The 24108-nt window shown below is 70.9% G+C and overlaps 4 protein-coding genes across 5 annotated transcripts; 3 read left to right on the top strand and 1 right to left on the bottom strand.

The window, feature by feature from the left end:
- The first annotated feature begins 31 nt into the window (after nucleotides 1-31).
- Nucleotides 32-3549, top strand: CCDC137 (coiled-coil domain containing 137). The gene is made up of 6 exons (XM_062216183.1): nucleotides 32-144; nucleotides 356-489; nucleotides 1322-1538; nucleotides 2897-2979; nucleotides 3128-3207; nucleotides 3328-3549. The coding sequence occupies exons 1-6, from the start codon at nucleotides 38-40 to the stop codon at nucleotides 3541-3543; spliced, it is 837 nt and encodes a 278-aa protein (XP_062072167.1). The 5' UTR covers nucleotides 32-37; the 3' UTR covers nucleotides 3544-3549.
- A 1986-nt stretch (nucleotides 3550-5535) lies between these two features.
- ARL16 (ADP ribosylation factor like GTPase 16) lies at nucleotides 5536-7858 on the bottom strand. Its single transcript, XM_062216065.1, has 5 exons — nucleotides 7771-7858; nucleotides 7619-7677; nucleotides 6889-7002; nucleotides 6579-6694; nucleotides 5536-6493 (listed from the first exon to the last, which is right to left on the bottom strand). The coding sequence occupies exons 1-5, from the start codon at nucleotides 7829-7831 to the stop codon at nucleotides 6322-6324; spliced, it is 522 nt and encodes a 173-aa protein (XP_062072049.1). The 5' UTR covers nucleotides 7832-7858; the 3' UTR covers nucleotides 5536-6321.
- Nucleotides 7859-8075: 217 nt separating this feature from the next.
- On the top strand, nucleotides 8076-19283 carry HGS (hepatocyte growth factor-regulated tyrosine kinase substrate). Of its 2 annotated transcripts, none has more exons than XM_062216512.1 (22): nucleotides 8076-8175; nucleotides 8955-9039; nucleotides 9139-9214; nucleotides 9366-9458; nucleotides 10539-10662; nucleotides 11617-11669; nucleotides 11915-11983; nucleotides 12398-12522; nucleotides 14192-14270; nucleotides 14343-14441; nucleotides 15007-15102; nucleotides 15696-15734; nucleotides 15809-15952; nucleotides 16051-16110; nucleotides 16528-16738; nucleotides 16857-17029; nucleotides 17121-17261; nucleotides 17654-17831; nucleotides 18263-18396; nucleotides 18469-18591; nucleotides 18667-18753; nucleotides 18915-19283. In XM_062216512.1, the coding sequence occupies exons 1-22, from the start codon at nucleotides 8139-8141 to the stop codon at nucleotides 18993-18995; spliced, it is 2307 nt and encodes a 768-aa protein (XP_062072496.1). In that variant the 5' UTR covers nucleotides 8076-8138; the 3' UTR covers nucleotides 18996-19283. The 2 variants fall into 2 exon arrangements, with proteins under 2 accessions (XP_062072496.1, XP_062072495.1); XM_062216511.1 differs by having other exon boundaries at nucleotides 16525-16738.
- Nucleotides 19284-19869: 586 nt separating this feature from the next.
- On the top strand, nucleotides 19870-23242 carry MRPL12 (mitochondrial ribosomal protein L12). The gene is made up of 5 exons (XM_062174938.1): nucleotides 19870-20199; nucleotides 20538-20724; nucleotides 20796-20873; nucleotides 21531-21665; nucleotides 21905-23242. The coding sequence occupies exons 1-5, from the start codon at nucleotides 20126-20128 to the stop codon at nucleotides 22019-22021; spliced, it is 591 nt and encodes a 196-aa protein (XP_062030922.1). The 5' UTR covers nucleotides 19870-20125; the 3' UTR covers nucleotides 22022-23242.
- Nucleotides 23243-24108: the final 866 nt, after the last annotated feature.

Here is a 24108-nt window from a genome sequence, read left to right as displayed (position 1 = left end):
CGGAAGCGGCTTCGCTCCGGAAGCGCCGGGGCTGGAGATGGCCCGGGCTCGTGGCGCGGCCGCGGCGTCGGCGGGCAAGGCGGGATGCGGGAGTTCCGGGCGGCCGCGGGCGCGGCAGCGGCCCCCGCAGGGGAAGCGGCGCAGGTGGGTGCCCGGGGCCCCCTCCAGGCCGCTGCCCCCCGTGCCCGCGGCCCGCGAACATCAGTTGAGCGAATGGAGGGCGCCCTGGGGTGGCTGGTCCCGGGCCGAGGCCGGGGGATGGTCCTGCGAGGAGGCCGCTGAGGGCCGGGCTCGGGCCGGGACAGGTGGCGGCCCGCCCCGGCCCCGCGGCCTCACCTCGGGCTCTCCTTCCCAGCAAGCCGCGGCCGGAGGTGAACTCCCGGCCCGAGGGCGCCGACCAGCAGGACATCCCCTTCCGGCTCCGCGAGATCATGAGGAGCCGCCAGGAGATGAAGGCCCCGCTCAGCAACAAGAAGAGGAGGAAGCAGGGTGGGCCAAGTTCCCGGCTCCTGGGGGCACGGGAACGGCGGTCCGGCAGCCGCGGCGTGGGTCGGGCACGCGGAGGCCCGCGCAGGAAGTGGCTGTCCCGGGCCGGCTTCAGGCAGGGGCGTGGCTGGCCCGCGGGGTGAGGGGGTGCGCAGGACCCGGCGTGCTCCGCAGGGCCCCGGGCCTCTGCTACTCCGGCATGGGGGACTGGGTCCACCACGTGTGTGCGTGTCCACGCTCGGGTCTTCCCAGCAACCCTGTTAGTGATCTGCTGCCCGCTGGGGCTGGTGCCGTGGAGGGGCTGGCGCTCGGGCCGGCGTGTTCTGAGCCCTGCCTCCCGGAGTTCGCCCCGTTTTTGGGGTGAACAGTTAAAGAATGTGAACTCACACCCTGGGAATCCGCTCTGAAGGCGCGGTGTGAATCAGGAGCAGGAGCCCCTCCCTGCCCCGGCCTGCCCCCGCCTGCCCCCGCTCCTAACCCCACGGTGCGGCTGCGCACTCCCAGGGGGCACTGCGCGCCTTCCTCTGGAGCTGAGGTTCACCTGCACTTCATCCTGTGCGGCGTGGCCGAGTTTGCGCTCTCCAGGGTCCCCGTGTGGGCTCCACAGGCCCACACAGCCGCACCCCCGGGCCTGTGCGGACGTCCGGGAGGCTCTGGCTTCCTGTGCAGCCCAGCTGCGGTGGCGTCGTGGATGCGTGGTGGGGGTGGGATTCCCCGGGGATGCCCGAGGTGGGCATCTCAGATCCCCATCAGCTGCTGGGGTTGGGCTGAGTCCAGCCTCTGTGGCCCCCGCCTGGCCCACCGCACCTCTTCTGAGGCTCCCCTGTGTCCTCAGCCCAAGTGACCTTCAAGAAGACGTTAGAGCAGGAAGCGAAGGGAGAGGAGCCGGACATCCCCGTGCCCAAGTTCAAGCGGAGGAAGTGGGAGTCGGACAGGGCCTACGTCCAGCGCATGGAGCAGGAGGCCCAGCACGTGCTGTTCCTCACCAAGAACCAGGCCGCCCGGCGCCCAGAGGTGCAGGTGCCAGCCAGGAAGTCTGAGCGCCAGAAAGCGTGAGTGGGGGCTGGGCCCCGCGCCTCCCCGGGACAGGGCCAGCGGGGGCCCCGCGCCTCCCCGGGACAGGGCCAGCGGGGGCCCCGCGCCTCCCCGGGACAGGGCCAATGGCTCCGTCTGCCTCTGCTGGAAGAGCCATCGGGTTCACCGCCAGTCGCCCTCGCACGCGGCTGCTGCGCGCAGGCGAGGAGAGAGGTGCTCTCTGCCGTGGGACCAGCACGGGGCGAGGCTGACGTGTGGCTCCCGTCGGGCCCTGCACTGGGGGCTCTGACCGGTGCTATCCGGGTGCATTCTGGACCGCAGCCTTGGGTCAGTGACATCCAGGGGGTCCTTGCATGACCCCTCAGCGTGGTGCGGCCACCACAGGCGTCACCTCCCAGCTTGTGGGCAGGGCGGGGCCGTGTTCCTACAAGAACCCGGGCATTGGGGCTGTCCCAGGAGCACTGGCAGGGACCGGACGGGAAGTATCAGTTGTGGCTGATAGAAGACACAGGGTCGCGCACGGCACCACGGCGCCTGCCCCGGGCAGGGGTGTTCTGAGACAGCCCCGCCCTCAGGTGAACCGGCGGAGCTTTCGCCAGGAGTGAGCACAGAGGGGGCTGGCATGGGGGTGCAGCAGGCAAAGCCGCCGCCGGCGACCCGTGTGGGTGCCGACTCATGTCCCGGCTGCTCCATTTCCGTCCCAGCTCCCTAACGGCCTAGGAACAGCGGAAGACGGCCTAAGTGCGTCAGGCCCAGCCACTCACCTGCGCCCGGTGACGCTCCTGGTTCTGGCCTGGCCCAGTGCTGGCTGTTACAGCCACCTAGGGAGTGAACCAGCAGCGGAAACTCTCCCCCTCCAACTCTGACTTTCAAAGTAAATAACGGGGGGGGGGGGGGTGGATGCCTGCCTCTGAGTGCAGCAGGCGAGGCCCCGGCACCACGTGGGCGACCAGGATGGCGCTGATCCCGGCGCTGGTGCGGCCCAGTCCTAGCGGTGGCGGCATTTGGGAGATAACCACTTCTGTGGAAAAATCGCCACGGCTGTGCCCCCCCACCCCCCGCGCTCTTGGAAACACAGCTTCCTGATGCTCAGAAGCTGTGTGGCTCGGCTCTGTCGTTCACCCCAGACCATCACAGAAACCCCGGCCCAGACGGGAGTCACGCCGTCCCCACGGGGCGGGCGGGGCTGCGGCAGAGGACCCGCGGCGCGATGGACACGCAGCTGGGCCCTCCCCGGCTGCGGCCCTGGCTCTCCCCACGCCCCACGTCCCCTCATGGGCGGTCTCCTTGGCAGGGGCCTGTTGGGTGCAGAGCCTGCTTCCCCGGGGGCCCACGAGCAGTGAACGTCGGAACCACACGCCGCTTGCTTTCCCAGGTTCCAGAGGCGGCGTCTGGATAAGGTCCGGCAGCGGAAGGAGGACCAGGCTGCCGACCGGCTGGAGCGGGAGCTGCTCCGAGGTAGCTCTGCCCCAGCCCTGGGCAGGCCGCCACCAGGGGGCGCAGCGGGCCGGTGTGGGCAGTGGGGGTGGGTGATGGGCAGGCAGGGGCTCTGGGTGCCAGGCCCGTGTGGGCTGAGGGCGGCAGGCCTCCGTCTCTCTGCCCCCAGATACGGTGAAGTTCGGTGAGGTCGTCCTGCAGCCCCCGGAGCTGACTGCCAAGCCCCGGAAGAGCATCGGCCAGGAGGAGGTAGCGGGGGCGTGGGCCAGGAGAGGGAGGTTGAGACTGGTGAGTGCTGTGTGCGCACCGTGGGGCCCGGGGCCGGTGGCACTCTCTGCTCAGCTGGCCTCGGCCTCCCTGTCTTCTCAGCCTGGCAAGAAGTCACTGCTGCTGCGTTCGCTCTGGAGCCCCAGAGCGTCCCAGCCTCCGCGCAGCTCGCTGGCCCGGGAGCGCATCGTCAGGGAGGAGAGGGAGCGCGCCGTGCAGGCCTACAGAGCGCTGAAGCGGCAGAAGCAGCCGTGGCAGGGGCCACAGCCTGCACGGCCACGCGGCCCTGTTCCCCAGAAACGGGAGCCACTTCACTGACAGTGGGGCAGCAGGGGCCCCCCAACTGTGGGTACAGGGTCTCCGCCCATGGACACTGGGGATGCAGGGGCTCCGCCCACGGACACTGGGGATGCAGGGCCCCCCCCCCGGACACTGGGGATACAGGGGCTCCGCCCACGGACACTGGGGATGCAGGGCCCCCCCCCGGACACTGGGGATACAGGGGCTCCGCCCACGGACACTGAGGATACAGGGGCTCCGCCCATGGACACTGGGGATACAGGGGCTCCGCCCACGGACACTGAGGATACAGGGGCTCCGCCCACGGACACTGAGGATACAGGGGCTCCGCCCATGGACACTGGGGATACAGGGGCTGTGCCCACGGACACTGGGGATACAGGGGCTGCGCCCACGGACACTGGGGATGCAGGGCCCCCCCCCGGACACTGGGATACAGGGGCGCTGCCCCAGCTCTCCACACTAGGGCTGCTCTGCCTCAGTGACCATCCACGGGCCCGGGTCTCACGCCACACGTCCCATGGGGGCAGTGAGCCTGGTGTGGTTCCCAGCTTTGCTCTGAAGCACAGTCCAGGCCGACACAGCCCATGGTCACTTCAGGGCTTGCCCATCGCTGGACTGCCGACTGGAGCCACCATGTGTGGCAGAGGCTGGCGAGTCAGCCCTGCTCGGGGGAGGCGCCCGCAGAGCTGGCCAGCAGGCCTCACGGCACAGCCAGACCTCAGCCCCGTTCCGATGATGCTGCTGGGCGCCGCTCCAAACGCGGAGTGGACAGCTGGTCGTGGCCAGTGGCTGGGACTCCACACCCTCAGCTGGAGAGCACGTGGACTCGGCTTAAACCCTGACACCGAGGGCTGTCTCCGAGCCGGCCGCACGCCCCACGGTGCCGAGCACCTGCACGGCGGACAGGAGCAGGAGTGAGCTCTGCCTCTGCTCCCCGCAGCGTTGCAGGGTCCTGCTCGGGCCTTGCAGGGCCCCCTTCTCCTGTGGGTGCTCGTGTTCCTATAGGGCCATGAGTGGCTGCAGCTGGGTGTGAGGAGCAGGCTCCCCCGGGTCCCTGGGCCATTGCTGAAGGCTGCTGCTGCCTGTGGAACAGATTAAAGAGGCTGTGTGCTCTGTGCTAGCCTGTCTCGTGCCAGGAGAGTCGGCCACGCGCCTCACAGTGGGCTGGGGAGGGGGCTCCTGGCAGTGACACGGGCCCACGGTGGGCTGGGGAGGGGGCACCTGGTAGTGACACGGGCCCACGGTGGGCTGGGGAGGGGGCTCCTGGCAGTGACACGGGCCCACGGTGGGCTGGGGAGGGGGCACCTGGTAGTGACATGGGCCATGCAGCCAGGAGCCAGAGGGGAGGCAGGACCTGCAGCTTCCCCTGGAGACTGGAGCTCTGGGCCTGGGCCCTCCCCTCTGAACAAAGCCGCCCCCACCCCCCAGCAAAGCAGATGACTGGGACCCGAAGAGTTGAGGCCCTGGGCCCAGTGCGCCGGCATCCCACATGGGTGCTGGTTCCAGGCCCGAGTACCACACTTCTGGTCCAGCTCCGCTGTGGCCTGGGAAGGCAGTAGAAGACGCCACGTGCTTGGGCCCACCTGTGTGGGAGACTTGGCAGAGGCTCCTGGCTCCTGATCGGCACAGCTGCAACTATTGTAGCCATAATGGAGTGAACCAGCGGATGGAAGATCTGTCACTCTGCCTAACAGTATTTGAAAGGCAGAGTGACAGAGAGAGGATGTCCTCCATCCTCCGGTTTGTTCCCCAAATGGCTGCAATGACCAGGGCTGGGCCAATCCAAAGCCAGGAGCTTCATCTGGGTCTCCCACGTGGGTGCAGGGGTCCAAGCTCTTGGGCCATCCTCTACCTGCCTTCCCGGGCCATAGCAGAGAGCTGGATCAGAAGAGGAGCAGCTGGGACTGGAACCAGCGCCCACATGGGATGCTGGCACTGCAGATGGCAGCTTTACCACAGCCCCGGCCCTAGTGAATCTTAAAAAACAAACACAGGCAGACTGAGCTATCACATCCACTGGTTTATCTTCTAAATCCTTATAACAGCCAGGGCTGGGCCAGGCAAAAGCCAAGAGCCAGACACTGGGTCTCCCACGTGGGTGCAGGCACTCGGTGACTTGAGTGGTCACGGCCGCCTCCTGGGCCTGTTGGCGCTCAAGCCAGAGCTGGGTGCTGAAGCCGAGTGCTCTGGAGTGTGGTGGGGGGTGGGCACCCCAGTTACCGGGCCAAGGGCGCAGCTTCAGGAAACTGGCCCCGGGCCGGGGAGCTCCTCGCTCACTGCTGGGTGCCTGCAGGTGTGGCCATCCCTGGCTTCGCTAAGGGACGTCCTCCTGATGGACCTCGGGAAGGAGTGGACACTGAAGTGCTGGAAGCCAGGACGGCAGAGGGGGCCGCCTGCCCTGGGACGGCTTCGCCGAGGGCCTCGGGAGCAGCCAACCTTGCCAACGCCCGGACTTCGCACTCGGTCCTGAATGGGGACAGCCTGTTTCCGAGGCTCTGGGTCCTCAGTTAGGGTGGTGATGTGAGCAGCCAGAAGCTGCTGGGAGCACAGGCCACCTCTGCTCTCTGCCCACCGAGGGACCACTCACCAGCGGGTTGACAGAATGCCGCCTTCTCACACCGCCTGGTGGCACGTGTGGGGGCCCGGCCAGGGCATCAGACGGGACAGGTAGCACTGGGACAGGCCGAGCTCGCCCAGCCCCAGGCACGGTCTCAGTAACACTGAGGCCAGATGTCAGCAGTCTGGCCTGCTGCCTCAGTTACCCCTCCCCCGGGCTACCCTGTGCCCCTGCCGTCAGCTGCTGGCTCCGTGGGTGTCCTGGAGCCACTGCAGCACCTGTGCCAGGCCAGTGCCTTGCCGGGCGCTGATCTCTGCTGTGGAGATGTTCTGCTTGGCGTGGGCGATGATGTCAGGAAGCCTCATCAGTGACCTCATCTCCTCCGTGGTCATGTAACAGGGCAGGTCGCTGTGGGCACACACCGCCCTCCGTCAGGCTCCCAGGCCCCCCGCGCACCCCGCGCCGCCCCGCTCCCGGGCGCCTGCCCCCGCACATCTTATTGAACAGGATCAGGACGGACGCGTCCGCGAGCTGTTCTGCAGAGAGGAGGCCCAGGAGCTGCACGCAGGCCGCGGAGAGCTGGGTGGGGCTGGAGGCGTCCACCATGAACTGGGGAGGAGCAGAGCTGGGACCTCGCCGAGCACCACAGGCCCGGCCCGGGAGGCAGGGCGAGACGCCATCAGCCACAGCCGCCCATCACGAAGGGAACAGGCAGGGGAGTCGGTTCTCCGCGGAGGAGCCGGTCGGTGCCCGGCCCCTGGACCGGTACGGCCAGCGGGGGAGTGGGAGGGCGCGGGACCCACCAGCAGACAGCGGCAGTTTCCGCAGTAACTGGACCAGATGGGGCCCATGCACCCGCCCAGCTCCCGGATGGTGATTCTCCGCTGGACCATGATGTCCGTCAGGTTGGTGCCCACCTGCGGGAACCATGACGAGAGGCTGCGAACTCCCGAAGGGGCCCGGGGAGGGGATCTCGGGGGGCAGTGCGTGCACACCTGCGGGCCGGGGCCCGGGGCGACCAGGGAGGGGGTCTCTGGGGGCGGTGCGTGCACACCTGCGGGCCGGGGCCCGGGGCGACCAGGGAGGGGGTCTCGGTGCGTGTACACTCTCTGCGGGCCGGGGCCAGGGGCGACCAGGGAGGGGGTCTCGGTGCGTGTACACCTGCGGGCCGGGGCCCGGGGCACCAGGGAGGGGGTCTCGGGAGGGCGGTGCGTGCACACCTGCGGGCTGGGGTCCGGGGCGACCAGGGAGGGGGTCTCGGTGCGTGTACACCTGCAGGCCGGGACCCGGGGCACCAGGGAGGGGGTCTCGGGGGGCGGTGCGTGTACACCTGCGGGCCGGGGCCCGGGGCACCAGGGAGGGGGTCTCGGTGCGTGTACACCTGCGGGCCGGGGCCCGGGGCACTAGGGAGGGGGTCTCGGGAGGGCGGCAGGCGGCCGCGCGTCGGGCGAGTTCAGGGACACGCTGGCGGCCACACCCCGCCTCCGCACAGGTCACCCCCTCCGGTCGCGCCTGCGGGAGTCCGACACCCACCGTGGGCTGGGTCGGCGGAGGCGCCCCCACGTCGCCCTTCGCGTCCCGGGAGCTCAACTGTGCGGAGCGGTCAAGGACCAGAGCCACGGACGGCGTCCCCACCCCAGCCCCCGGCGCCCCCCGGGGCCCCTCGCGCCGCCGGGGAAGGATATTCTGCAGGCGTTTCACCAACAGCGTCTTCCCGACGCCCGACGCCCCCAGCAGCAGACACATCCCGGACCCCGGGCCCTCGGCGCCCGCCGCTCGGCGCCCACACGCAGGACCCGCCCCTTGCCCCTCTCATTGGCTATACCTCTCTTCCAGAGTGCTCATTGGTTCTTTGGACTCACCATCGGCGGCCGCGGTCCAATAGACGCACGGCGTCACGGGACGGGCGTTAAGTCCCGCCTCCTCGCGAGTCTCGGCCGGAGCGGCGACCTGCGCGTGCGCGCGCTGGAGGGGAAGGCGGAAGCGGAAGTCGGGGGGCGCGCCAGCTCGGAGCGGAGGAGCGTCCGCGGCGTCGGTCCGGGTCGGGGTCGCCATGGGGCGAGGCGGCGGCACCTTCGAGCGTCTCCTAGGTAACGCACCGCGCCCGCCCCCGGGCCGCCCGGCGCCGCCGGGAGCGATGTCAGCGCGTCCTGCGGCCCCGGGTGTGGCCGCCTCCAGGGCCGCGTCCGTGAGGGCCGCGCAGGACACCGGCGACGGGGACCCGCGGGCGGCGGTGCCCCGAGAGCGCCAGGTCCTGAGTCACGAACGCCGAGGCCGGGCCTGTCGGAGCCGCCGGGGCGCTGCTGTCACGGCGGAGGTCGGGCCCGCACGTCCTCGCCGGCGCCTGTGGAGCCGCCTGGGCGCTGCTCCCGCGGCCGGGCCCCGGGGCGGGAAGGCGCTGGCCAGGTGGACGTTCCCCGGACGCTCCGGGTCGTCCCTCAGCCGCCCAGGGCTGTCCCCGTGGTCCTGAGTCGGTGCGGAGGGCGCACTTGGTAGGCCGCTGCCGCCCCCGGGGCTGGGACAGCGGTGACCCCGTGGGAGTCGGATCCGCCTTCGTCCCCAGAGCGCTCGGGCAGGGGTGGCCGTCCACGGAGCCCGCGGCCGGGACGCCAGGGGGCCGTGTTTCAGAGTGAGCCCTGGCTCGCTCTGGGACCGGCCATGGGGCCGGGCCTGCGGCCTCCCCTTGGACCCCTGGCTCGTGAGGGCGTGGTGAATCCACGGGCGCTGGACGGCGCCGCGGGTCCCAGCGCCTCTGCGGCTGTCAGTGCACGTCCGGGCTGGCCCTGGCCTCCCGCTGCGTCCAAGGGCCTGGCTGGGGAGGCTGCCCAGGGCCCCGGGGGCCAGCGCTTACGTGGCCTGTGTCCCTCAGACAAGGCGACCAGCCAGCTGCTGCTGGAGACCGACTGGGAGTCCATCCTGCAGATCTGTGACCTGATCCGCCAGGGCGACACGCAGTGAGTGAGGGCTGGGCCCTCCCCCGAGGCTGCAGGGGGCGCGGTCCGTCTGTTAGGTCCGTCTGTCCGTCTGCCTTCACCGGGCCTCCTCTCCTGCAGAGCGAAGTATGCTGTGAGCTCCATCAAGAAGAAAGTCAACGACAAGAACCCCCACGTGGCCCTGTACGCCCTGGAGGTAACTCTGCCCCCAGCTTCTGGGTCCCTGGACCCACCCACAGCCCGAGGCAGGCTCCCTGAGTCGGGGCCGGGACCCCCTCGCAGGGCCCAGGAGGAGGAGGGGCCCCTGCCCTGACTGTGGCCTGGACCCTCCCCTCGTGGGTCTGCAGGTCATGGAGTCGGTGGTGAAGAACTGTGGCCAGACGGTGCACGACGAGGTGGCCAACAAGCAGACCATGGAGGAGCTGAAGGAGCTACTGAAGGTAGCCCCGGGCGGGGCTGAGGACGCCGGAGGGCGTGGGCCAGTCCCGGGCAGAGGGGCCACGGAGGAGACCCCGCCGTCTTCCTGGCCTCGGGGGGGGGGGGGGGGTTGGGAAGCAGGACTCAGAGCTGAGTCTGGGACAGTGGCTGGGGAGGTGCGGGCAGTTCCCGTGGGGGGCGGCTGGGGCAGGGGTGTGAGCAGGGGCCCGAGGGGAGGCTCCCGGGGCAGAGCAGTCAGGACGCTCAGGCCAGGTGACAGCTGTGAGCTCGGGTGTGTCGGGGTCAGGAGGGAGGAGAGCAGACCGAGGAGCCCGGGGGGGGGGGGTGTCACCCAGGTCCACAGCAGGTGGTGCCCAGGGCACCTGAGGGGTTCTGCCAAAGAGATGCTGCCCACCCTGCACCGGGACCTGAGGACTGGGCCCGCGCTCCTGGAAGTTCCCCTGGGGGCCCAGGCTCGCGCGGGCTCGTCGGAGGCCTGCGCTGGTGACCTGAGCATTTCCTGCTGTGTCCTGGTTGCACTAAGGGGAGGCTCGGGCCCGGCCCACCCTCGTGTTCTGGTCAAACACGCAAGGCTCGTGCCCAGGAGGGATCGTGCTGGAGAAGGGGTGCGAGTTGGGGGAGAGAGCTTGGACCCCAGGGCGGGAGCTGTCGTGGTGTCCCCTTGAAGCAGCTCTCGTCCCGTGCTGTCCTCTGCGCGGGCATGGACAGTCTCAGTCCCGGACACGTGGTGGGCTGCACCGGCCCTGGGGGAGCTGTGGGAGCAGCCGCCCTCCTGCCCCTGCCGGCTGTCACTGGGAAGGTGGACGTGGTCAGGCCTGGCTGGCTCTGCGTGATCGGAGCCAGTGGGAGCAGGGGACCCCCAGACTGGTCAGGCCCAGTCAGGCCTGGTTGGGAGCAGGCAAAGGCAGCAGGCACCTGTGGCTCCTCGGCTGCAGGGGTCAGCGGAGCCACGGCCCTGGACGGCGCCAAGCCCGCCTGAGCCTCCATCTGCAGGGGAGCCCCTGCTCAGGACGGGGCCTGGCCGGCCACTGCTTCACCCTGGTCAGCTGCGGCCTTGCCCAGCTCCTCGCACTGCTCTGCAGAGACAGGTGGAGGTGAACGTCCGGAACAAGATCCTGTACCTGATCCAGGCCTGGGCGCACGCCTTCCGGAACGAGCCCAAGTACAAGGTGGTGCAGGACACCTACCAGATCATGAAGGTGGAGGGTGAGTCGCAGGGCCTGGGTCCAGTCCAGGGCTCTGGGTGTGGCCCCTAGGAGCCCAGGGGCTGCCTGGCCAGGCAGAGTCAAACCTGAAAGGCAGTGTTGGAACGAGGGGGCTGTCTGGTACTGCCGGGTGACGGGGTGGGAGCCAGGACCTGGGAGAGCCCCACGGGAGGGAGGCCTCGCACCCTGTGCGGCAAACGAGCTGACTTTGGAGTCAGGGCTCGAGGGGGTGTGGCCTAGGGCGAGTGCCAGAAGGTGGCCTGGGCACCAGGAGCTCGAGAGGGAGGAGCCTGCATCCTGGCAGCCAGTGCCGAGCCCTGCCGCAGGCAGAGAGGGGTCCAGTGCCCTCTGGTGTCTCCTGAGCTGTAGGCCAGGGCTCCGTGAGGCACTGGTGGGCTCAGGTCAGGCCGTGGCAGCTGAGGTGCATCTCAGGGCCCCTCTGCCTCCCTGGCTGGTGGCCACGGCCATGGCAGGCTTGGTGGATTTGGAGGAGTGGGAATGCGGGACGCGCCTGGGGGTGTTTGCTTGGGACCAGGCAGTAGATGAGGGGCGGGGCGGGGGCTCTCATCTGCAGGCAAGGCCTTCACGCCCCAGCTCGGCCTTGAGAGTGGGGTCTGGCGGGTGTCGGGGCCTCTCGGGATGCCTGTGGGAGCTGGAGGTTCCATGAGGTGCACAGGCTGCCCCCGGCCCGGATGCCAGGCTGGGTGTGGGATGGACTCGTGTCCACACTCCTGGAGGGGCTCTTCAGAGGGGGCCGCGCCCCGAGAGCCCTCGGCACCCATTTCTGAGAGCAGGGGGCCGGTGGAGCCCCCAGCGGCAGGGGCGGAGCCTCAGGGCCTGGCGCACGCTCGCCGGGGCTGTGGGCGCCGCCGTGTCCCCCTCTGTGGGGGGAGATGCCCGGGGCTAGGAAGGGACACAAGGCGGACCCAGCGCGGACCCTGGCCTCCTTCCCCAGGGCACGTCTTCCCGGAGTTCAAGGAGAGCGACGCCATGTTTGCCGCCGAGAGAGTGAGTGCGGGGTGGCTGCGGTGGTGGGGAGGGCGGCCCGGGGGCTGGCTCACGGGGTGGGGTGAGCTGTTGTCCAGAGCTCGGTGTGCACGTGGGAACATGGGCAAGGGGCCTTTGGGCCATGGCGATGGGTGCAACGTGCGCAGATATTGACACGGCCCTCCGACGGCGGGAAGCCCTGACCCCGGAGCGGGGAGCTGGGGGGTGAAGGGGCCCGTGCGGTTCTGACGCTGCCCACTCCCCAGGCCCCTGACTGGGTGGACGCCGAGGAGTGCCACCGGTGCAGGGTGCAGTTTGGGGTGGTGACCCGCAAGGTGAGTGCTGGCCCCGTGGTCTCTGAGGCTACTGCCCGTCAGCCTGGCCCGTCCCCCGCAGTCACACTCGAGTCCTGAGGAGGGCAGTGCCCTCGGCCAACATGGGCCTGGTAGCCCTGCCCCGGGCAGGGTCTGCGTCACCTGCGTGGGGACCCTAGAGCCCTGGCCAGGGCTGCTGGTCTTTGCATGGCCCGGTTCTTCAGGCCGTGAAGGTGGGGGCCGCGGGGTCTTGGTGCCCTACGCCTCTCTGGGTGGCCCTGGCGCAGGTGTTTCGGGGACCTCCCCTTTTAATTCTCCTTTGCCCAACGTGGGAAGCGTCCTGTCCCCCCCCCCCCCCCCGCCTCAGTGATGTCCAGGGGCTTGTGAGTGGGCGGGTGCTGGGGTGACCCGCCTGCCCAACCCCGTCTCTCGCAGCACCACTGCCGGGCGTGCGGGCAGATCTTCTGCGGAAAGTGCTCCTCCAAGTACTCCAGCATCCCCAAGTTCGGCATCGAGAAGGAGGTGCGCGTGTGTGAGCCGTGCTACGAGCAGCTGAACAAGTGAGTGCCCTGGGCTCCTGTCGTCCCTGCGCGAGCCCCTGTGGGCAGGGCGTGCCCTGGGCTCCTGTCGTCCCTGCGCGAGCCCCTGTGGGCAGGGCGTGCCCTGGGCTCCTGTCCCTGCGCGAGCCCCTGTGGGCAGGGCGTGCCCTGGGCTCCTGTCGTCCCTGCGCGAGCCCCTGTGCACGGCGCCGCGTGCCACGTGCTCCGCCACCCGCGTGCACACGCGTGAGCCCCCAAGTCTGCTGTGCTGTGAGTGTGGGAGCGAGTCACGGCTTCACGTCCCTTGTGCCTGCGCTGCTTTGTGAGGACCAGCGTGCACCAGCGTCCGTGTCGGCTTCCGGCTGTCCCAAGGGAGTCCTTGGTGGCCCTGGTCGGATGAGGGGCGTGGCGTGGTCCTGTCTGGGGGCCTGGCTGTCCGTGTGGGCTGTTTCCTGGGGCCGGGGCTCGGGCTGTGCGCCTCTGGTGGACGGCCGTGTCCTCTCAGGGTGTCCCTCCCGGGGGTGGGGACCTTGGTCTCAGTTCAGGGGTGTGTGCAGAGTGCCTCTCCTCTCCCTGGTTCTGTGCGCGAGGCCCACGTGTGGCCGTGCGCTCCCCGAGTGTCGCAGCCCCAGGCTCCTCGGTGATGGGGCTGGCGCTTCAGCCTGCCGGCCCCTCCCTCTGCCGTCCAGCCTGTCGGCTGCAGCACGGTGTTTTCTTTTTTTCTTTTTTTTATTTTTGACAGGCAGAGTGGACAGTGAGAGAGAGAGAGACAGAGAAAAAGGTCTTCCTTTTGCCGTTGGTTCACCCTCTAATGGCCGCCGCGGTAGCACGCTGCGGCCGGCGCACCGCGCTGTTCCGATGGCAGGAGCCAGGTGCTTCTCCTGGTCTCCCATGGGGTGCAGAGCCCAAACACTTGGGCCATCCTCCACTGCACTCCCTGGCCACAGCAGAGAGCTGGCCTGGAAGAGGCACAACCGGGACAGGATCGGTGCCCCGACTGGGACTAGAACCCGGTGTGCCGGCGCCGCAAGGCGGAGGATTAGCCTGTTGAGCCACGGCGCCGGCCATCAGCACGGTGTTTTCTTAGCACAGCATAAAGCTCCTCGAAGTGGGAGGCGGTCGGGTTCTCTTTGTTTTCTGGGGGAGACAAGACAGCACTCTGGTCTGCTGGTTCGCTCCTGGAACGCCAACCGCAGCCAGGGTTGGGCCGAAGCCAGGTGCTGGGAACTTGGTCCAGGTCTCCCGCGTGGGTACTGGGGAGGCAAGTGTTGGAGCCCTCACGTGCTGCTCCCGAGGTGCGCGTCAGGCGCTGCACCAGACGCCTGTCCTGGGTGGAAACGTTTGAGCTGGAATTCTGGTGTGCCTGAGCCGGCCCCTCGGCTGGCACCCCCTGGAGGCCCTCTGTGTGGTCCTCCTGGGTCCTCGTCTGTGGCCAACAGGGTCACACAGAGAGGGCGCTGGGGTCAGGGTCCCAGTGACGGTGGAGGGCCAGCCTCCGCTCCTGCCACTCGGCCCTGCGGGGCTTGGGTCTGTGCTCCTGCGAGAGGGGCTGTAGCTCTGGCTCAGCGGCCCAGGCCTGTGCCGGCTGTGGTCCGAGTCCCTGGTGTCCCCTGGAGTGCGGCTTTCCCTTGGTGTGGCCGGGGAGGGGAGCGCGGGCGGGGCCGCTCACCTGCAGCCTCCTGTTCCCCAGGAAGGCGGAAGGGAAGGCGGCCGCCCCCACGGAGCTGCCCCCGGAGTACCTGACCAGCCCCCTGTCGCAGCAGTCCCAGGTACCCGCCCCCCGCGGCCCACGGGCACCTCTCCCTCAGGGCCCCGCTCACCAGCCCTCCCGCCCGCCACAGCTGCCCCCGAAGCGGGACGAGACGGCCCTGCAAGAGGAAGAAGAGCTGCAGCTGGCCCTGGCCCTGTCACAGTCGGAGGCTGAGGAGAAGGAGAGACTGGTGAGCGGGGCCAGGCCCCAGGGGCAGTCTGGGCCCTCACACGGCCGGGCGAGCTGGGGGCCAGGCCCGAGGGGCACCCTGGGTTCTCACACAGCCGGGCGAGCGGGGGGCACCCTGGGCTCTCACACGGCCAGGCGAGTCGGGGGCACCCTGGGCTCTCACACGGCCGGGCAAGCGGGGGGCACCCTGGGCTCTCACACAGCCGGGCGAGCGGGGGGCCATCACACAGCCGGGCGAGGGGGGGTCCATCACACGGCCGGGCGAGCGGGGGGCTGGGCCCCAGGGGCAGCCTGGGCTCTCACACGGCCGGGCGAGCGGGGGCCAGGCCCGAGGGGCACCCTGGGCTCTCAAACAGCCGGGTGAGCGGGGGGCACCCTGGGCTCTCACATGGCCGGGCGAGCCGGGGGGCCATCACACAGCCGGGCGAGCGGGGGGCAGCCTGGGGCTCCCATGCAGCCGGGGTCTGGGAGAGGCACACCTGGGCTCGGGTGGGCTGCAGTGTGAGGAGGGCTACCCCTCGTGCTGCGCCAGGCCTTTCCCCAGTGACTTCCTGGTTCTGCCGCAGAGACAGAAGTCCAGCTACACCGCGTACCCCAAGGCAGAGCCCACGCCTGTGGCCTCCTCGGCGCCACCCGCTGGCAGCCTGTACTCATCTCCTGTGGTGAGCCTGCCCGCTGCCTCAGGCCGTGGAACGGTGGGAGCGCTGCTGACCTGGGCCTCCCAAGCAAAGTGGCCTTGCTATGTGGGCAGAGGGCCAGGGTGGCCTGGTCTGTAGCCCCCGCGGCCCTCAGCGGGCACTAGGGCACCAGCCAGGCCAAGGGTCCAGGTGGTGAGCCACGTCCTCCACACCTTCCCATCCATATGGCTAAAGGCCTTTCTGGGAGGCCCTGCTGGTCTCCCTGGCCGGCCCTGACTGGGGTCAGGGCGCCTCTGCTTTGTGGACGGTGGGCTGGGGTGGAAGACTGATAGTGGCGAGCTCTGTGGGGCTGTGGAAGGCCCAGGCTGCAGCGGGGGCCTGCAGGCAGAGCTGGTGGGATGCCTGGGCTGAGCAGGGGTCCTGTGGGCTGCTGCTCGGGTGCCTGTGACAGCAGGAGTGTGGCACGTGAGGGGCAGTGGGTCCCCTGCGCAGGCTGGCAGGCACCCAGGCCGTGGGATCCGCCGCCCCTGGACACCAGCGGGGCCTCCCCAAGTGACTGCTGAGGCCGGCTCCCTGCTGCCTGCACCTGTGACCCCAGTCTGCCCTTGTCTTCCCAGAACTCCTCAGCGCCTCTGGCTGAGGACATGGACCCTGAGGTAAGGGCCCTGGCCGGGGGGCGGTCCTTGCCGCCTCCCGGCCACACGAGTGACCTTTGCTCTTTGCCGAGCAGCTTGCCCGGTACCTGAACCGCAACTACTGGGAGAAGAAGCAGGAGGAGGCTCGGCGGAGCCCCACGCCCTCCGCGCCTGTGCCTCTGGCGGAGCCGGCCGCCCAGCCCGGGGAGGGGCACGCAGCCCCCGCCAGCGTGGGGGAGGTGAGGGCGCCGCCCTGCACCTGTGGCTCAGGCTGCTGGCCTGAGGAGCCTGGGCAGAGGCAGGGCAGTGAGCCCCTCGCAACTCCGGTCTCTTGCAGGCGCCCCTCCCTGAGACAGACCCTCAGCCTGCGCCGGCCTCCGGGGGCCCCTTCAGCGAGGTAGGCGGGGTCCCTCCCAGCCGCCCGTCACATGGGGCGTCAGGCACAGCACAGTGCCCGCCCTGTCCTGAGCGAGGGCTCTGGCCCTGCCGTGCCCCGTACCTCGGAGGCTGGGCTGTGGGCCGGAGCTCTGTCCACACTGTGTGCTCCCAGACACTGCAGAGCAGCCCGGAGCCCTGCCCCACCCCCGCCCCAGGAGTTCACAGCCTTCCCGGCGTCTGGGCTTTGTCTGCTGGGCCCGGGAAGCCAGCCTGGGCGCAGGGCAGAGGGCCGTCCAGCCGGCTCTGTCAGCCCGACCTCTGGGCCTGGGTTGTAGCTCCGATGCACGCTGCCAGCTCGCGGAGCTGATGGGAGCGCCAAGTTCCCTGTCCTGCAGGCCGGGGGGCTGACCGCGCTCACGGGGCCCGTGTCCAGCAGCAGTACCAGAACGGGGAGTCGGAGGAGAGCCACGAGCAGTTCCTCAAGGCCCTGCAGAACGCAGTCAGCACCTTCGTGAACCGCATGAAGAGCAACCACATGCGGGGCCGCAGCATCACCAACGACTCGGCCGTGCTGTCGCTGTTCCAGTCCATCAGCAGCACCCACCCCCAGCTGCTGGAGCTGCTGAACCAGCTGGACGAGCGCAGGCGTGCGTGCCCGCCCCCGCCCCCGCCGCCCGGCCCCCCGTCCCCCGGGCCCCCGGCCCCCCGGCCCCCGGCCCCCGCCCGGGGCCGCCGCGCTCAGGCCGGCTCTGCCTGCTCCCGCAGTGTACTACGAGGGGCTGCAGGACAAGCTGGCGCAGATCCGGGACGCCCGGGGGGCCCTGAGCGCCCTGCGGGAGGAGCACCGGGAGAAGCTGCGCAGGGCGGCCGAGGAGGCCGAGCGCCAGCGCCAGATCCAGCTGGCGCAGAAGCTGGAGATCATGCGGCAGAAGAAGCAGGTGCGGCGGGCGGCGGGCGGCGGGCGGCGAGGGCAGCACGGGCGGTGCGGCCCCGCCCCGCCGGCCTGACCCCCCCCCCCCCGCCCCGCAGGAGTACCTGGAGGTGCAGCGGCAGCTGGCCATCCAGCGCCTGCAGGAGCAGGAGAAGCAGCGGCAGCTGCGCCTGGAGCAGCAGAAGCAGACGGTGCAGATGCGGGCCCAGATGCCCGCCTTCCCCCTGCCCTATGCCCAGGCACGCTGCCCACCCCACCCCTACAGCGGCCCAGATGCCCGCCTCCCCCCTGCCCTACGCCCAGGCACGCTGCCCACCCCACCCCTACAGCGGCCCAGATGCCCGCCTCCCCCCTGCCCTACGCCCAGGCACGCTGCCCACCCCACCCCTACAGCGGCCCAGATGCCCGCCTCCCCCCTGCCCTACGCCCAGGCACGCTGCCCACCCCACCCCTACAGCGGCCCAGATGCCCGCCTCCCCCCTGCCCTACGCCCAGGCACGCTGCCCACCCCACCCCTACAGCGGCCCAGATGCCCGCCTTCCCCCTGCCCTATGCCCAGGCACACTGACCACCCCACGCCCACGCCCACCCTGGGCAGGACACTGGCTCTCACAGCCCTCTCTGTCCCCAGCTCCAGGCGGTGCCTGCTGCAGCCGGGGGCGTGCTGTACCAGCCGTCCGGCCCGGCCAGCTTCCCCGGCACCTTCAGCCCAGCAGGCTCCGTGGAGGGCTCTCCCATGCACGGCGTGTACATGAGCCAGCCGGCCCCAGCTGCTGGCCCGTACCCCAGCATGCCCGGGGCTGCGGCAGGTAACACTGGGCGGGGGGCTCCAGCCAAGATGGCCCAGAGCGCTGTAGCTTGATCGTAGACAGGCCTGCCGGGAGTGTTCTAACCATCCCCAAATCCCCCAGGTGGGATTTTCTCCCATGCACACCGGGGCCAGCCCTGCCCCTGCCCCCTGCCGGCCCCCAGGCCTGAGGGCCCGCAGCAGTGCGCGTGTGCGCCACTGTCCCCTGCTCCCCCCTCCAGAATGTCCCTCGCGCTCCACAGCGGTGACTCCCCGGAGCCCTGGCCTGTCGGGACAGCGTGGCTCAGCCAGGCTGTGAGCGCGGGGCGGGGGCCGTGTTCCCCGGAGCCGCTCATGCCGGCCGGCCAGCCCTCTGGCTCCAGCGTTTCTTGCTGCTCTGAGCCCACGTGCCGGGCAGTGGTCACTCGTGCCGCACCTGCTGCTTTGTTCCAGATCCCAGCATGGTGAGCGCCTACATGTACCCAGCAGGCGCCACCGGGGCCCAGGCGGCCCCCCAGGCCCAGGCCGGGCCCACCGCCAGCCCCGCCTACTCATCCTACCAGCCCACGCCCACCCCAGGCTACCAGGTATGAGGGCCGGGCTGCTCTGCGGGCCGCGCGCCCAGCCCCTGTGCCCTGACACACACCCCTTCCCCACAGAACGTGGCCCCCCAGGCCCCGCAGAGCCTCCCGGCCATGCCCCAGCCGCCCGCACAGTCGAGCACCCTGGGCTACCTGGGGAGCCAGTCCGTGTCCGTGGGCTACCAGCCGTACGGCATGCAGGTGAGGCCGGGTCGGCGCTGGGGGGACCCCGTGTGTGTCCACAAGGCCACTCAGCTGCTGGCTTCTCCCCCACAGAACCTCATGAGCGCGCTCCCTGGCCAGGACGCGGCTCTGCCGCCCCAGCAGCCCTACGTGGCCGGGCAGCAGCCCGCGTACCCGCAGGTGAGCCCCCCACGGGCCCTCCCCAGCACGCACTGCAGCCCCGCGGGCCTCGTGGGCTCTGGGCGGGCCGGCCGGGCAGGCATCTGTCCAGGCTGCGGGCTCCACCGGCCAGGCAGCCGCCGGCCTGGGGGGTAACATGGCCGCATCTGCTCTCCCCGCAGCCGCCCCCCGCGGCCCCGCAGCCGCCCGCACAGGGGCCGCCCGTGCAGGGCAGCGAAGCCCAGCTCATCTCCTTCGACTGACCCTGGAGTAGCCACAGCGCACGCGGACGCCGAGCCCCCCCCCCGCCCCCGCTTCAGGTCCTGAGTCGTCTCTGGCTTCTCTCCCCGGGCCGGGCCTCGGGGAGGGCGGGCGGGAGGGAAGACCCCTCCCCAGGGAGACCCGCCGCCCCGTGGGTCAGGTGGCCACGCGGACTCTGCCGGGGCGTCTCCCGGCCCCGCCACAGCCAGGGGCGGCGGCTCAGGGTCTCCACTCCCGCTTCCCAGCGCCCCCTCCCCTGCAGCGCCACCGCGGTAATAAAAGAATTCCAGACGCGCAGAGTGCGGAGTGCGTGCGGGCCGGGGTCCTTGACGGGGCAGGCACGGGGAAAATGGATTTCGGAAGCCGCAGGGCCCAGGTTGCGGGTCTTCGGGCGGGACCCCCGCCGTGCACGGAGGCGGCGTGGGCCTCGGCGCACGGGAGCTGGGCAGGAGACCCCCGCGCCACGCGTGCAGGTGCAGGGGTCCGCGCCAGCTCTGCCACGCAGGACTGCGGTCCCCCGAGGGAAATGGGCAGCTTCATGTGGCCTGAGTGGGCGTGACTACGGGGGCAGAGGCGGGCCAGGGCTCCGGGCACCCCGCGCACCCACACCTCTTGGTGACCCCACTCCCGCTCTGACAGGCTGCGTGGCCGGTGGGGGGGGGCGGGGAGAGGCGCCCCCGCCGCAGGAGGGCGTGGGCACGGGCGCGGGCACAGCCCACAGCCGCGGCGCAGGCCGACGCTTCCGTCCGTGCCGCAAGGACCCGCCTGCGCCTGCGCCAGGAACTGCCTTGTGGGTAATCTCGGGGGCGAGAGGCGGCAAGCGCGAAGTGCGCCTAGAGCGTCCGGCTCCAGCTCGTATGCTCGCGGTCGTGGTTCCTAGAGCGTCCGCCTTCAGCTCGTATGCTCCCGGTCGTGGCGCCTAGAGCGTCCCGCTCCAGCTCGTATGCTCGCGTCCGTGGCGCCTAGAGTGTCTCTCTGCAACCCCTATGCTCGGTCGCTAGAGCGTCAGTCTCCAGCTCGTATGCCCTGCCGCCTCGCCGGCTAGAGCGTCCCTTCCCGCTCGTGTGCTCGCGGCCGTGGTGGCTAGAGCGTCCCTCCTGGGAGCCGCGTGTGACCTTCCCGCCGCGGAGCGATGCTGCCGGCAGCCGCTCGTCCCCTGTGGGGGCCGTGTCTGGGGCTTCGCGGCGCCGCGCTTCGCCTCGCCAGGTACTGCAGGGCCCTGTGGCGCCAGGCCCGGGCGCTCCGGGTTGGGGACGAACAGGGGGCGGCGGGCATGCGGCCACCTGCAGCGGCTCAGGCCGGCTCGCCCCTCGGGGCGCACCCCGTCCCCGCGGGAGCCGCGCGAAGCGAGATGCGTGGCCGCGGGGTGACCTTGGGCGCCCCCGGCCACGCGCCGGCGCTGGGAGCTTGCTGCGGGGGTCTCCCGCGGGGGTCTCTGGGGCTGAGGAGTGTGCAGCGGCTCCGGGGCCCGTCGGGTGGTCCTCGAGGCCCGAGAGCCCTGCACGTGCGCCCCCGGCCCCGGGCTGACGCTGTTCCCGGGGCAGGCGGCAGGTGCCTTGCGTGTGCGCTGCGCGGCAGTTGAGCAGCAGCGGCGCCCGGCGGGGCGAGGCCCTGGCCGGGGCCCCCCTGGACAACGCCCCCAAGGAGTACCCGCCCAAGATCCAGCAGCTGGTGCGGGACATAGCCGGCCTCACGCTGCTGGAGGTCGCGGACCTCAACGAGCTGCTGAAGGTACCGCGGCTGGCGCGCGTGGGGGGGTCGCGTGGGGGCCGCCTGCGCTGAGCACCGCGCTTTGTCCCCAGAAAACGCTGAAGATCCCGGACGCGGGACTCGTGCCCGCGGGCGCCGTGATGCCGGCCGCCGCCGCCGCCGCCCCGGAGGTGAGCCCGCCCCGCACCTGCCGTGGGGAGACTCGGGAGGGCGCGGCCGCTGCCCGCGGACGGAGGGGCAGAGCCAGGCCCGCCCGGGGTCGGACACGGCCCGGCTCAGGGGCCTTGGGCTCTGCAGGTTGTTTGGTTTGAAGGGCAGAGTCAGACACGTGACCTTCCGGCCGCTGGTTCACTCCCCGAGTGGCGGCGGGGCCAGGCCTAAGCCAGGAACCTGGAACCTGGGACTGCCCCCCGGGCCCCACTGCTGCACCCCAGGCCCTGAGCAGGGAGCTGGGTGGGAGACGGAGCAGCCCCTGTCCCAGCCGGCCCGCGGGGGGGACCCCGGCCCCTGTCCAGCCGGCCCCTGCCCAGGTGGCCCGCGGGGGGGACCCCGGCCCCTGTCCAGCCGGCCCCTGCCCAGGTGGCCCACGGGGGGGACCCCGGCCCCTGCCCAGGTGGCCCGCGGGGGGGACCCCGGCCCCTGTCCAGCCGGCTCCCGTCCCAGCCGGCCCCCGACGCTCTCGGGGTCATACCCGTGTCTGAGTGGCCCTTGTGAAGGAGGGCATGGGGTGTGGGCCGGTCAGCGTGCCCTGGGCAGCCGTGCCAGTCGGCTACGGGCCCGGTGGGGCCCCTCGGTGCCGGCCTCACGCCCCCTTCCTGCTCCCCGAGGCGGCAGAAGACGACGTCCCCAAGCAGAAGGAGCGGACGCATTTCACCGTGCGGCTGACGGAGGCCAAGCCGGTGGACAAGGTGAAGCTCATCAAGGAGCTCAAGAACTACATCCAGGGCATCAACCTCGTGCAGGTGAGCGGGGGCCGGCCCTGGCCCTGCTGACCCCGGGGCTCGTCCCTGGCCCTGCTGACCCCGGGGCTCGTCCCTGCCCCTGACCCCGCTGACCCCGGGCCCCGTCCCTGGCCCTGCTGACCCCGGGCCCCCGGCCCTGACCCCGCTGACCCCGGGCCCCCGGCCCTGCCCCCGCTGACCCCGGGGCTCGTCCCTGGCCCTGCTGACTCCGGGGCCCGGCCCTGCCTCCACCCCCGCAGGCCAAGAAGCTGGTGGAGTCCCTGCCCCAGGAAGTCAAGGCCAACGTGGTCAAGGCTGAGGCCGAGAAGATCAAGGCGGCCCTGGAGGCGGTGGGCGGCACCGTGGTGCTGGAGTAGCCCCCCCAGGACTCGCGGGCACCCCGCCCCCGGCACCAGACCCCCACGGGGACTTGGGGAGTGGGGCTCCTGGCCCACCGCCAACGGACGGACTCGCTGGTGGGGAGGGCGGGGCAGCGGCTGCCATGGCGCAGCCCCCAAGGGCCTCCAGGCCGCGTTGGCTCCTGTGGCCGCTGAGACAAATATACTGTTCAGGCTCCTGCAGGCTGGTGTGCTGGGGCAGCTGGGGGGCCTGCCTGCTGCCCCTGGGGGTGGGGGCTGAGAGGCTGTGAGGGGTGCAGTGGGTGTGAGTTTCCTGTGTCCAGACCTGGAGCCAGCAGCAGCCCTCGCCACGCAGGGAGGGGACCCGTGATCCCTGGTGGGCGAGGGCCTGGGTGCCTGGACACAGCTTGTCGCCCAGGTGCTGGCCTTGGCCAGGGGCTGACTCCCGGGAACCTGCAGGCTGTGCCTGGGAGGCCGGAGGACCCCGCGAGGGGCAGTGTGCCTGGGGCGCAGCCTCCGGCCCCTGTGGGCCCTGGCCTGGGCTGCATCGGCTCTCCTCTGGTGAATGGTTCTCCAGCAGCAGACCCTGGACGAGGGCCCGGCCACCACACTCGGTGCTGGGGACAAGGACTTCCTGTCCCCTTCCCGAGGGTGGGGCGGTGCTTACACCTCGGGTGCCTGTCCCCGCCTCACCCTGACCCTTGACCCCTGCTGACCACACTGGCGTTCCTGCTGGTGGCTGGGAGACCCTGGGCCTGGTCCTTCCTGGGGGCTGCGTCCCCTTGACCAGCTTTGGGCTGGAAGTGACCTCCAACTGTACACAGGCGTGTGCTGGCGGCCACCCCGGGGCCTCGGCCACTTGGCCTTGACCCTGTGGGCTCAGCTGCTGGAAGTCGGCCGCCCCACAGCTCAGGTTCCTGTAAGCTCCTGGGCGGCCGTGCCCTCCCGGTCAGGCCCGAGGTGTCAGGGCCCCGGGTTCAAGGTTGGTCCTGGACTCAGACCTGGCCCTGCCTGCCCCACCACCCCTTGACCAGGGATAAGTCTGCAGCTGGGAGTCTGGGGGGGATCAGTGTAGGAGACCCCGGGCAGGGGAGGCAGCAGGTGCCGCTGAGCCCCTGCCACCCAGGTGGGGGTCGGATGGAGCTCCAGGCTGCCGGCTTCGTCCTGACCCCACGTTGGCTGTTGTGTCTGGGGAACCAGCAGACGACTCTGCCCTTCAAATAAAACTAGAGAAAGTGACTTCCTGTTTCCCGAGCCCTGCTGTGGAATTTCCAACTCTTCGTCGGTTCTTAAGGGGCTCCCGCAGTACGCCACCCCCTCGGCTTCACGGCTCAGGGCTCTGACCCTGGTCCCCTGGGGTTTCTGTGACCTCCATTTTGATGGGCAGCCAAGCCCACGGGGCCTGGTGGACTGGGTGGGAGGCCTGTGCTGCCCACCGGCTTGGCCATTGCCCTGGTGCTCTGTCCTGCACCCGGGCCGCTGGGTCCTGGGAAACCGCGTGTTCCGTGAGTCTCCACTCCTCTCACAGAGCCCCCGGCCTGGCCTTGGCGTGGGCACCCTCCTGGCTCCCCAGGCCGGTCACGTGGGCCGCACAAAGTCCAGGGGCCTCCCCAGCGGCTTCACTCCCCCAGTCCAGAACTCCGGCCGACGACCTCGGGGGACAGAGGCCACTTGGAGTTAAGACCCGAGTGGCAAATACACGGTGCGGTGCGATGGTCCGTCCAGTGCCTCCCAGGGCCGCAGAGCCTGGCCGGGTGTGGGGCACGAGCTAGGGTGCTGAGTGGGCTCGGGCCGCTTCCCCACGCCTCTCACCGTCCTCAGGGCGGGTGGGACGGAGTGGCAGAGCCCGGGCCGCGGTGCCCACTCGCACTTCCTATCCGGAAACGAGCGGCTTCCAGGCCCGAAGGTCCCGAACCCCCCTCCCGGGTGGAGGAGGCGCCTGGGCGCTCCGGCCAGAGCCGGGCCTCCGCGCAGCTGGACCTGGCTGGGCCCCCTCGTGTCCGCGCGCTGGGCGAGGTCTCGCGGCCGCACGCACGTGTCCCCGGCGCTGGAGACCGGCGGGCAAGGGGCGGCCGCGGGAGCGAGGTCAAGGCCAGGGGGCCGGG

The sequence above is a fragment of the Lepus europaeus genome, chromosome 18 (assembly GCF_033115175.1).
Source record: "Lepus europaeus isolate LE1 chromosome 18, mLepTim1.pri, whole genome shotgun sequence".
NCBI lineage: Eukaryota > Metazoa > Chordata > Mammalia > Lagomorpha > Leporidae > Lepus > Lepus europaeus.
Note: the sequence above shows the minus strand (reverse complement) of the source record. Positions and strands in the feature narration are given on the sequence as shown.